We start from the raw sequence: 13,589 nt of genomic DNA, 5'->3' as shown, positions 1-13,589 counted from the left end.
CCCAATATATCGTCGAAGAAATTCTGAAAATGGCGGACAATCATTTATTAAAAATATCATCAACACAGACATTGATATTGACAATCGTTGGGTGGTGCCATATTCGCCTCTGCTGAGCAAGACATATAATGCTCATATTAATGTTGAGTTCTGCAGTTCTGTGAAGAGCATCAAATACATTTGCAAGTATGTCCATAAAGGCAGTGATATGGCTGTGTTTAGAGTGGAAAATTCTAATGTGAATGCTCCTCTAGTGAATAAAAACAATGAAATAACGCTCTATCAGACACACGGAGTGCTTTTATCTTCGACTGTTGTTGGTTAATGTTACTGGCCCATTATCATTTCAAGATATACGTAAAGTGAATGGGCAACAATATCCAACGTATAAAGATGCATGCCTTTCACTCGGCTTGCTGGAAGACAAAAACCAGTGGGAATGCATGCTTGCTGAAGCTGCATTGAACTGTACAGCAATACAAATTCGTCTACTATTCGCTATAGTGTTGACTACATGTTTCCCAGCCCGAGCACAGATATTATGGGAAAATCACAAAGATTCAATGACTGATGATATATTGCATCAACATCGTATACGGTGCCACGATCTAACCATAACATTCAGCCACGAAATGTACAATGAAGCATTGATTGCTATTGAGGATCTTTGCATTGTCATTGCCAACTTACCACTTAGTAATTTCGGTATGAATTCGCCAAATCGAACTGCATCTGATTTAATGAATACTGAAATGAATCGTGAACTGCAGTACAGTACTGTAGAAATGGCAGCGATTGTTGCCCGCAATGTCCCACTAATGAATGAGGAACAAAGAACCATTTATGATCGCATTATGCTCGCAGTTTTAGCTGGACAAGGTGGGTTCTTCTTTTTGGATGCACCGGGTGGAACTGGCAAAACATTCGTTATTTCGCTCATTCTTGCTGAAATACGATCAAATAATGGCATCGCATTGGCCGTTGCATCATCGGGCATTGCAGCAACTTTATTGGATGGAGGTAGAACAGCTCATTCAGTATTTAAGCTGCCACTAAATATTCAGAATAACCCTGACGCAGTATGCAACATTAAGAAACAATCGTCCATGGCCACTGTGCTGAAACGGTGTAAAATTATTATTTGGGATGAATGTACTATGGCACACAAACATTCACTTGAGGCTTTGAACAGGACATTGAAAGATATTAAAAACAGTGACAAACTATTTGGCGGAACTCTGTTGGTCCTTTCAGGTGATTTCAGACAAACACTTCCAGTTATTCCACGTTCAACATACGCTGATGAGATCAACGCTTGCTTAAAATCATCTCCATTGTGGCGTAATGTTGAAAAATTACAGCTCAAAATAAATATGCGCGTTCAAATGCTTCAAGATCCATCCGCTGAAACATTTTCAAAACAACTCTTAGATATCGGTGATGGAAAAGTTGCTATAGATGAAACTGGATACGTAAAATTACCGACCGATTTCTGCACAATCGCTGATTCGCAAGATACTCTCATTGAACAAATATTTCCCGATGTACACACACAGTACATAAATCATGAGTGGCTTGCAGAAAGAGCGATTTTAGCGGCAAAAATTGCAGACGTTGACAATTTAAATCTGAAGATACAAATGTTGTTGCCAGGGAACTAGGTATCATATAAATCTATTGATACAGTTTGCGACGACAGCGAAGCAGTAAATTTTCCCACAGAGTTTTTGAACTCACTGGATTTGCCAGGCATGCCACCGCATAATTTACAATTAAAGGTTGAATCTCCAATTATCTTGCTTCGTAATTTGAACCCGCCCCGGCTGTGCAACGGTACGCGATTAGTCATTCAAAAATTAATGAAAAACGTGATCGAAGCCAGGATTTTAAATGGCAAGTTCAGAGGTGAAAATATACTCATACCACGGATTCCTATTATATCTACAGATGTGCCAATTCAATTCAAACGTATTCAGTTTCCGATTAGATTGGGATTTGCAATGACTATCAACAAATCCCAAGGTCAAACGATGTCTGTTTGTGGATTAGATTTGAGAACACCATGTTTTTCACACGGACAATTATACGTGGCATGCTCTCGAGTGGGTAAACCATCCAGTTTGTTTGTGTTAGCTAAAGATGGACTAACAAAAAATATTGTTCACGCTATAGCATTAAGAGATTGATATTGTTTAATAGTGTTACTGTCGTAATTGTTTAATTAATGATATATAATTTTAAGGAATAAATTATAATAACTTAAAAATAATGTTTGCCTTTTGTTATTTTTATATTCCCTCATCGTTCACAGCGCTCCATGCTTATTTCACGCATATACCACATTCTTACATACATACAATATACACATTCTAACATACATACATACTTACAATGAGTAAGCTATTTTTTGTCTACACTAGAAATTACTAGGAAAATATTTATATGGCAAAACAACGTTTCCCGGGTCAGCTAGTAGTAATATAATTTTCTCTTTAATACTAAAATTATAGTACTCAGAAATTTTGAACCACCTGCTTAAAAGATGAGTCTATACTTCGTCACTTATCATGCAGATGGCGCTCACAACTCCCTCTATTTACTTTCATTTTGTGATTCTTTCTTGAGCGATTTCTTTTCGCATCGTTTGTTCTTAACAAAAATATAATTGCTCAAGTTTTTAAGTAATAATTATTGCGTTACTTTGATATTTCATCGCCATGAGTAAATGTATACGGTCAGTAAATTGTTGTAATCCATTCAATGAGTCACGTAAGTAACTAATACAGTGCACTTGACCTCTTATGTATAACCTCTACGTAGAACCAATTAAATTAATGGCCTTGTGTTTAATATTGACTTTTGACATCTAATTAAACGAAACTTTTAGATAAAAAAGGATTTAGATTTAAGAAAATTTCCCGACGAAGATCGTTGGAAATTTCCTGACTTAAATGACACTTCAATGTTATGTGTGCGTTGTGGATTCCGTGTCAAAGAATATATTCCGCCGGCATCAGAGGAAGACGAAATTATTTCAAGTCAAATTAGTGTTGAAAGTCTGAGTATATCAGCTGAAATTTGTACTCAAGGAAGCAGTTTATCTCGAACTGTCAGTAATTTTAGCGACAATCTATGGGATTACAATGATCATTTTTTAGAGCGATTTTTGAAAATTCCTCTTATTGAAAAAGACAGGTAAAAATTTTCTATTGATTAAGTTTTTCATTTACTGAGTGAAAACTTACTTAATTATTTTCCTATGCGTTCAATTTAAGGTTATATTCTGAAAAAAATTATGGAGTAAAAAAACTTGATGAGAGCTATGCTGCCCTAGAGAATCAGTTCCAATCACAATTTGAAATAGTACCTGAATCTACCTACAGAAAGATTAATCAAGATCATTGTTCCATGATAGCTAAAGTGAAGAAATTATATAACGCTAAAAGTGACAAGTAAATTTTTTTAACAATCGATCATTTTAAAATATCTTCATTTTTCCATATTAATACGATCGATCGTTTGCTTTACAGATCAATAAAAAAGAAGCTGCTTTCAATTTTACCCGACAGTTGGGAAGTCAGTCGTATAGCATCTGAATTTAACTGTTCTCGAAAAATGGTACTGAATCTTAAAAATGATATCAGTGAATCTGAGAATGTTGATTTAGACTCTGGTAAAATAACTACTAATACTTTGAATCCCACAAAAGTTCCAGGCAATCAGCCGCTTACGTTAGATGTAAAAAAACTTGTCATTGATTTTTATGAAAGCGAAGAAAACTCAAAACAATTAGCGGGCATGAAAGATTTTAAATCTGTGAAGGATTGTGATGGAAATCGAACTAGGGTACAAAAAAAGTTGATTCTTTGTAATTTAAAAGAATTGTACCAAAGCTTCAAAGCGCAATATAATTCAGTGGCAATCGGATTTTTTAAATTCGCTCGTTTGAGGCCTACTTATTGTATTCTTGCTGGAAGTAGTGGTACACATGTCGTATGTGTTTGTACTATTCATCAAAATGTAAAATTGATGTTAGAAGGTACTTGTGTATTTGACATTCTCTATAATTGTACTAAAACTAGTTATTAATCTTATTACATTTATTCCATTTAGGATGTAGTTTTCCAAAATTTGCGAAAAAGACCGATTGGGTTGTAGAATCTCAGCAAATTTAGAAAAATTTATTAAATAAATTAGTTTTTAACAATCCAAAAGAATCGTGCTTTTCCAGAATGTGCAATAGTTGTCCAAATAATGAAGAAATCGCTGATTATTTTCGTGTGTCGTTTAATGAATATGATGTTAATGAAATCCAATATAAAATGTGGACATCAACAGACCGTTGTACTATTGTGAATGTTACTTCAGATTCCGAAGACTTCATCGAGACTTTAGTGACGCAACTTGATAAGCTTTTAAACATGATTTTATTGCGAAAACACAAAGTCAATTTTTTTCTGATACAAAACTAAATTTAAAAGTGGGGAATTCGCCGTAGTATTTGACTTTGCGGAAAATTATGCATTCGTTATGCAAGAAGCAGCTCAAGGCTTTCATTGGAATAATGATTAAGCTACTATATTTCCAATGGTGATTTATTATAACGAAAATGATACTATTAAGCATTTGAGCTTTGTTGGTATTTCAGATTGTCTTAAGCACGACACAGTTTTAATTTATTTATTTCAAGAGCAATTGATTGCCTTTCTTAAAAAGAAGTTTGCTGTCATGAATACGATTTTTTACTTCTTTGATGGAGCTCCACAACAATTCAAAAACAAGAAAGCATTTACAAACTTATGTTATCATTATTCTGACTTCGAAATCAACGCTGAGTGGCATTTTTTTGCAACTGCCCATGGCAAAGGACCATGCGATGGTCTTGCGGGTTCATTAAAACGATATGCTGCTAGAGCTTCATTACAAATGAACAATAAAGAGCATATACTGAAACCACAAGATTTGTTTTCCTGGGGAACGAAAAATTTTACAAGCGTTGACTTTACTTTTATAGCTAATGACGATTATTTAATAAAAAAAAATTTGTTAAACGTACGATATTCTCAATCGAAAACGGTGAAAGGTACACAGTCATTACACACTTTTGTGCCTTTAAAAGATGAAATTGGTTATGCTTTTATTAAAACTGTGTCCACATCTCAAAAAAGTTCAAAAATAAAAGTATTTTAATTATAATGAATTTGCGTTTAATTTAATTGTGACGAAACAAAAAATATGCACATTGGCAAAACGCTATATTTTGTGTAAAAAACTCTCAGCTTTCAGAAAAAAAATTCAAATTTGAAAAATTTTGGGCTGCACACCGAAAAAAATCAATTTTTCCACTTTAATTCGATTTTTAAGGGTCTTCTGATGAGTTTATGGAAAAATAAATATTTTCATTCAAAAGCTGAGAATTTTTCCTACAAAATACAATGTTTGTCGATTTTGTTTAAAAATGTTTTTCATATCAGAAAAATTGACGAAAAAGTTGAAAAAAAATTTTTTCCAAAATTTCAAAAAATCATAACTTCAAGATCGCTGCGTATTAAGAGCAAAAACTTTCAGGGAATTTTTGTCTTATGATAGAGAACACCTCCATAAATTTTAAACATAATCCGCGAGGGTCGTCCCGTAAAAATGTTCTTATTTGGTGGAATGACCCATATATTGGATTGTCATAGTTCATAATTTATTTATTTTATCGAATCTCATTATAATATAATACTTATTTAAATAATAAAATAAATAATGATTTTACTATTAAGTAGTAGCAGAGCAGACCAAAACATCTCATAAAAAATGTAACAAATTTTGTATTTCAGAATTATTTGAACGTAATTTTAAACATCATTTTACACTTTTCGTGATAACCAAGAAAAAATTTTTTTCTCAAAGAAAAAATTTTTATATATTGTAACGGGCGCTTTACTTCCGCTCATTGGCCCCTTAATTAATTTAATAGAAATAAAACAATACCTAGCAAAAATGATTCTAAATTAACAAGGGCGCCACCAGGATTTTTTAATGCGGTTCCTGGAACCGGAAACCAGAGCTGAGCTTAATAATCTACAGGGAGAGAGAGTGGAGGAAGGTGGTCTGAAAGAAATAAATTTTTATTTAACAAAAATGACCGGTATTTATTTAACAACAAAAGAGAATAACAACTCGTGCCCTCGCACGTACAATTAACAACTTAAGACTACAGCCTAACTAACGGCTGACCAGGACTCGCCAGGCTGACCAGGAAGTCGCGCTGTCCACCGGACCCTCACGCTCTATCAAAATTCTTAATCCTGACGGTACTCTCTTATGGAGCGTCTATACCGCAGTTTCTAACTAAGTCGCGCTGTCCACCGGACCCTCACGCTCTATCAAAATTCTTAATCCTGACGGTACCCTCTTATGGAGCGTCTATACCGCAGTTTCTATCTTACTACCGTGGTACCCCACTTGGCGTCTATACCACGGCTTCTAACTTACTACCGTTGTACCCCACTTGGCGTCTATACAACGGCTTCTAACTTACTACCGTTGTACCCCACTTGGCGTCTATGCAACGGCTTCTAGGATTTCCCGCCCCGGAGTCAGATGGACTCAAGCGTGCTCAACGTGCCTCTTGAGCGGTACTATCTCACACACACATTACCCACGCGTCTCCACACACATATCCCGCTCACACACACAACTGACTCTACTTTACTTTTATTTTCTGGATTACAAAATTACTCCAATATTTACAACGTTAATTTTCACTAAAATTGTTCAGTCATTAGCTTACAATAAAACTCATGAATTATCCTCACGATTAATAAATTTACTTCTTAAAATTTCCGGCTTAAAACCGACGCTTCTTTTATTCCAAATTTAACACGAGCTTAACTCTGCGCATTAACTTAAATTCTTTCGAAGAACATTCTTTATAAAATTAACTAAGTTTTTACTCGGACGTAATCCACACTGATAAATAGTTTTTATAAATAATTCCAATAAAATAATAATTTTACTCTTCGATAGTTCAATGTATTAATGACCACGTGGAATTTTTCGATTTATAAATAATTAATAAAACAATTTGTCTCAATATTAAATAAATTCACAAAAAATTATCCACGGTTAATTCGATCTCAATTGCATCGAAGTTCAGTAGCCAATTCTCAATAAATTATATTAAATAAATAATACTTTGTTGTAACAAATAATATTAATAAATGATAATTCAATTGTTATAATTTATAATAATAGTCCAGTTGTTAATATTGTAAATTTACTGCGTCACAAAATTCTCAAGGAATTTGCGCGCTTAAAATGGACGCCGTTGTTCGTTACTGCGTACTAAGCTCGACCTCGGGTACCGAAGCTTGACCAGTCGTGAGTTGCTGATTGGAATAATTCTCGATGTTTAGAAATTAATTAAATTTGATTAATCAAAAGATGAATTTAATTTAGCGATCTTAAGATGTTAATAATTATTAACTGGCCGATTCAATAATCTAATTACTCACGACTATTAACCCAGGAGGTCTAGAACATTCCTCGGGTATAAACCCCCAGGAGGAACGCTCCCAGCAATTAACGAATCAATACAATTAAATAATTAATTATTATTGAGCAAAATTATTAAACAATTGAATTATCCAAACTTGAATAAATAAAATGAGAAGTAGTGTGTTTGATGAGCCGGGTATATGGCCCCAAGGCTCATCATTTCCAAAGTCCAATACCTGATGTAAATTTGGTTGAAGAAACTCTATGGTTGATACTCGCTTCCTTCTTTGGACTTCTTGATGTTACTCGTTCCAACACTTTACTACTTCTCCAGACACCACGCATGGCTCGTCTATATAACGACCCCAAAAATACCCCCTCCTGCTCTCTATCTAGGCCCGAAGATCGTTGCGCTCAAATGCTAGTCGAAAAGTTATCGATCTCTGGCGACTTATCGATTAAGGGTAATTTACCCTGTTACAATATGTTAATTATATATAAGCATATATAATTATATATAGGACTATATTTTATCTTGCATAGCTGTATATTGCTCTACACATAGTCATATATAATTATATATGATTATATATGATCTCATATACAATTCCATATATAATCATTAGAGTCAGGGAGTTAGCCCTGCTAAAAAAAGCGCGAGAAAGATTTTTGTAACGACAATTTTGAATGGCTGGAAGAATTTTTGAATAAATTATTGAATTCGATAAAAACAATTGAACAATATAGATTAAAAACAATTTTAAGTGTTAGAATAATATTTATAATTGATGTAGCTGAAGTTCCGAACGTTCGTGAAACGAAATCGTTTTTCATTCATAATTTCCACGATATTTAAAAGATCAAGCCAAATATTTCTGAAAAACGTTCTTTTGGAGTCTCGAAGGTATAAAAAAAATTGGAACACTTTTCGACTTCCGGAAGACCTCATGCCCCCCCAATGACAGCCCATATCACTAAAAAATTCATAATTTCGTGTCTAATAAAAAGATCATGCCAATTCTCGCTGAGAATTTTTGTTTTGGGGTCCTTCAACTATTAAAAAAATTTGAACCCTCTCGGACTTCCGGAACACCCCCTAAAGGCCACCCTTAACCTTAAAAAATTCATAATTTCGTGTCTAATAAAAAGATCACGCAAATTCTTGCTGAAAATCTTTATTTTGGGTACTAGAAGGTATAAAAAAAATTGGAACACTTTCTGACTTCCGGAAGACCTCCTCATGCCCCCCCCCCCCAATGACAGCCCATATCACTGAAAAATTCATTATTTCGTGTCTAATAAAAAGATCACGCCAATTCTCGCTGAGAATTTTTAACTTCCCGCTAAGAAAATCGAAGATTTTCAAAAATTGGGAAGTTATTGTTTTCACCCCGTTTTGCAAAAATCGAGTTTTCATCAGATCTCGACGTTTGTAGGTCATAGGAAGCTTCCCTAACTATCCTCGCGAGGTTGTCACGGTGTATGTGTGTGTGTGTGTGTGTGTGTGTGTGTTTTTTTTTTTTTTTAGGGGGGGGGGAATCCTTTTTACGGATTCTAGGCATAGCTGTTTGGCCTGGATATGTGGCGACTCAACGCAGCGTCATACTAACTCGACACTAACGACCCTACCCACTAAACCCTAAACCCCTTTTCCTTCTTTCCTCTAATCCCTCATGGAAACCGCCGTCAGGCATTACTTCGTGAAAGGAGGATCTAGCTACTGCTCTTCCTTCTGGTGGCTAAGGTGTTAACTACCTTCCTTCTATCTTCTGCTATTTGCTCTTTTTCTTTCGGTGGAACGCAAGTCTTTAAGGATGTAACGGGGTGGTTAGCCCTGTCCAATTGGTCACCCCTTTCCTCTTTGAAAAGGGCGCCACTGGGATTTTATACTCGGTGTCCCAGAAACCGGGGAGCATGAGAAGGAAAGATCGGGTCGTGAGAAGTTGAGAAAGGCTGAAAAATTAATACTGAGAAACAATTATTAACAATTTAATTATTTATTCAATGTAAACAATTTTATTTTAACAAAATTCCTTAATAATATTACCCTTAAAATTAACCTATCAATTACTTAATTGTGAGGACCTCTCACCTACGCAGGCACTTGCCAAAACTTACAACTAAATATCCTTAAATTCTTTCAACTATCGATCATTACGCATCTATCTTCTTAATTTCTTAACTCTACATAGACCATTACGCATCTATCCTTAATTTCCTAATTCAATCATAGACCGTTACGCATCTATCCTTAATTTCCTAATTCAATCATAGACCGTTACGCATCTATCCTTAATTTCCTAATTCAATCATAGACCATTACGCATCTAGATTCCTAATTTCTAAATTTAATCATAGACCATTACGCATCTAGATTCTTAATTCTTTAACCCTCTTCCAACTGACGGAATAACAAACAACATATTTTACCCAATAAAACTTCTCAATATTTCGTATTTTCCAAAATTCCAAAATTACGCCTAACAATTTCTTAACACAAAATTCTGACCTTCGATTTTAATTCATTAAATTCATTAATATATCTTCTTAACTAAATTCATTTCCAACTCACTAAATTTTCTACTAAAGTTATCAATCAATTTATTCTAATAAACCCACTGATTTATTTCATTTCTTGATCTCCACTAAATAATCTTTAACAAAGCTCACTACATAATTTTCTTAACAAGTTCGGTAATCAATTTTCTAAATTCACTAAATTTCTCAATAAATACATTCGCTAAATTAACTAAATTAATTAAATTTAGCCCACCGGCCTAAATCTAATTTAACACAATTTCTTAAATTCAACTCTGAAATTCTAAAACGTCTCAACAAAATTACCACCGTGGAGCATTATAGAATGACCTTCACTAACTTAATTTCAATTCTTAATTCTCCTTAAATAAATTCTAGGCGATATTTCTTAATTAATTTCTGTCTCGAAAATTCTTAACTAAAATTAATTTATCATAGCCAACAGGCCTATAATAAATGACTTATAAATTCTTTACCAATAAATCAACAACTTATCCATTAAATATAAAAGTCCAGCGACAAAACTAACTACTTGACCTTGACGATAGAAACTAAAGTACGAATTTGCTAATACAAAGATGACTGCTCAAGAAATTAAATTTAATTATTTTGGCCTCTTAATTAAATTATTAATTAATTTGGCCTAAAATAACTCAGAATACCTGACAACTGAAACCGGTACTCCAGCGATGAAATCTTTTCCCAGTAGAAAGAAAATGACGGGATCAGCTCCACTGTGCCTGCTGACTTCCAAAGCTCCAGAAACTCGTGTCTCCAAATTACACCAATCTCCCAATCTTATCCTCGATCAATTTATCCTAGAAATTCCAGTAAATAAATATTTCGAATAAGACGAAGATCGTCAGCCAAATGGCCTAACGACAAGTAATTTTTAACAAAATACCAGACAATAAAAATTAATCGCTTCGTTCCATTCGTGAAGCCTTAAGAAATCAACTACTTACTTGTCTCAGAAAAATATCCCACGCTGGAACACAGTTACCCAACGTACTCGCAAAATTTTACCGGAAGAAAGAGCGTCTTGACACAACACCCGGCGTTTTTATAACCTCTGCTCGTGCTCTCCAACTTTCCTATCTTCGCTCCCGCGCTTCATTTTCCGGGGACTGTAGTGGAGACTTTCGATTAGCACGCCCGGTGACAAGTCGAAACTACTTGTCAAAAATCGAAAGGTAAGGGAAAGCCCTGACCTACCGTGCGTTAATTAAGTGGTCGATAATGACCCCGGGAAGTTCGATTTTCCCTGTTACAAGGACTTCTGTTGCAAACGTGTTGGTAGCGTTCCAGGCAGCTTCTGATGACAACATTGCTTCTACTAGTGAATCTGGTTGCATTCTCTGGTTCAGGATCCTCTCCAGTTCTTCACGCTGTGGATCGAAACGAGGACATACAAAGAAGACGTGCTCCGCGTCTTCAGCAGCTCCTGGGCAGGACGGGCACTCCGAAGAGTCATCGTGCTTAAAGCAGTGTAGATACTCTCGAAAACACCCATGTCCCGACAACATCTGCGTAAGATAGTAATTGATCTCACCGTGATTCCGGTTAAGCCAAATGTCGATCCGAGGTATGAGACGGTGCGTCCACCTACCCTTCTCTGCAGCATCCCATTGTAGTTGCCATCGGCCTATGCTCTTCTGCCGTTCTTCAATTCTAAGTTCTTCCGGGCTCAGTGCAGTTGACCTTTTTCGTTGGTAAAGGGCCCGTCTTTCCTCTGCTAGAACTCTAAGAGGTAGGGTTCCAGCAATGACGCACACTGCTTCTTCTGATATAGTGCGGAAGGCACTAGCTACTCGTAGGGCACTCAGTCGGTATGCCGGCCGTGTCTAACATGCAGAGTGGTCGGTAGGATGACGGTTCTTCCGGCGGCTTTTTTCCCTTCGGAAGTAACACTAGCCGTTGCTGTTTCCACTTCTGGAGAAAAGTCCCTTCCTTCAGGCATGTATCGTAAACGTCCAGGAATAATGTTGGTGCTGCCCTAAGGATTGATTTCAGGGCAATATTAGGAATTCCGTCCAATCCCGGCGCCTTATTATTCCCTACTCGATTTCCTGCCTCTATCAACTCGTCCAACGTGATAGTTGGGATGTCTTCAGAATTGAGCTGCTCCAACTTGCAGGTGAATACCAGCTGTTGGGGAAACAACGTAGTAACAATTTTCTCTAGGAGTTGTGGACACGTAGGTGGTGGCATTGGTTGGCATTTCAAGTGGGTCATAACCACCTTATACGGTCTGCCCCATGGATCTTTCTCGACTTCTGCGACCAGTTTCTTCCAGCAACGTCTTTTGCTTCCTTTGATGGCTCTGTTCAGTTCTCGACGGGCCTTTTTATACTCTGCCAACAGCTCTGCGGAGTTAGATCGTCTGTAGCCACGCTGAGACTTTCTTCTTTTTTTAAGACACTTTGAGCGTAGAATGCTAATGTGATCGTTCCACCAGTGCATTGAAGGTCTTGAATTTATGCGACGTTTCCGAGACATACTAGCGTCGCAAGCCTGGGTGACTCTTCTCATTAGGTCCTTGGTCTTCTCTTCAGCAGTTTCTACGATGATCGGATTGCAGTCTAAGGCTACTACTAAAGCAGTGGGGTCGAGAGACTTAACTTTCCACCCAACCGCGCTAGCGCTCCTGTTGTCTCTTGTTAGTTTCTGGCCAGTTGATATTTCCCATAGTATCGCACTATGGTCGCTGGCTGTATAGATGTTCAATACTTTCCAAGAAAAACCTCTTCGAGCTAAGCAACTGCTGACAAATGTAAGGTCGACAGTTGAGTTTGCCTCTCCCTTAGTATACGTTGGCGTGTCACCGGTATTAAGAAGGATCACGTCCAGAGTAGCCATTGCCTCGAGAAGTGCTTTTCCACGTGTATTAGTGAATTTGCTGCCCCAGTCTGTTGCCCAGGAATTGAAGTCACCAGCTATTGCCACGGGAAAGTGTTTTCTTGCGTCCTCAGTTAGCCGATCAAGGAAGTCTTCAAAATGGTCATTAGAGAGACTAGGTGGTGCATAGCAACTGTAGAAGCGGATGCCATCTACCCATGCTGCTACGAAGCCAGCTTCTTTATTGTTGACTGTTCTCTGAAAAGGACATTTACCGCAGGACCAGATGACGGCTTTGTTAGTGCTGTCAGATTCCCAGGGTTGGTTACTCAGATGTCTATAAGGCTCACTTATAAGTGCTACATCTGCCTCTAATTCGCGCACAGTTTGCATGAGCAGGTCATGCGCAGCCTCACAATGATTGAGGTTGAGCTGCACTATCTTCATGTTCTTGGCTTCGTTATCTTCTGGAGCGCTTCTTGGAAGATGGGGCATCTGTTCGTGCCTGCATGGTGAGCCGCCTTTTCTACGCCGTGCCGTTCAAAGCACAGTGCACATTTAGCTGGATTTTTACAATCAGCAATTTTGTGTCCTTCTTTTCCGCAACTTATGCAGAGTTTAGACCGGTCGACTTCGCTTTTGCACTGCGATCCGAAGTGCCCAAAGTGCCAGCATTTGAAGCATTGTATGGGTCTCTTCGTTGCTCTCATTCGGCAATTAGACCT

At 36.8% G+C, this 13,589-nt stretch overlaps 2 protein-coding genes across 4 annotated transcripts in view; both read left to right on the top strand.

Moving 5' to 3' along the window:
* LOC123265019 (protein Lilipod) overlaps positions 1 to 13,589 on the top strand; it is a gene marked incomplete in the record, with an annotated part of 252,377 nt that overhangs the window by 45,054 nt on the left and 193,734 nt on the right.
* On the top strand, positions 2,743 to 4,094 carry LOC123265022. The gene is made up of 4 exons (XM_044728604.1): positions 2,743 to 3,195; positions 3,276 to 3,452; positions 3,531 to 3,618; positions 3,710 to 4,094. Exons 1-4 carry the CDS (start codon positions 2,963 to 2,965, stop codon positions 3,734 to 3,736), a joined length of 525 nt encoding a protein of 174 aa, XP_044584539.1. The 5' UTR covers positions 2,743 to 2,962; the 3' UTR covers positions 3,737 to 4,094.

This window comes from Cotesia glomerata, linkage group LG5, assembly GCF_020080835.1.
Source record: "Cotesia glomerata isolate CgM1 linkage group LG5, MPM_Cglom_v2.3, whole genome shotgun sequence".
In the NCBI taxonomy this organism is placed as follows: Eukaryota; Metazoa; Arthropoda; class Insecta; order Hymenoptera; family Braconidae; genus Cotesia; species Cotesia glomerata.
The sequence above is the reverse complement of the archived record's forward strand: the minus strand, read 5'-3'. Positions and strand labels throughout refer to the sequence as shown.

Coding starts and splice junctions, on each gene's coding strand:
- LOC123265022 (XM_044728604.1), top strand. CDS start 2,963: ATGTTATGTGTGCGTTGTGGATTCCGTGTCAAAGAATATATTCCGCCG. Junction 3,196..3,275: donor CCTCTTATTGAAAAAGACAG/GTAAAAATTTTC, acceptor GTTCAATTTAAG/GTTATATTCTGAAAAAAATT. Junction 3,619..3,709: donor TTAACTGTTCTCGAAAAATG/GTACTGAATCTT, acceptor ATCCCACAAAAG/TTCCAGGCAATCAGCCGCTT.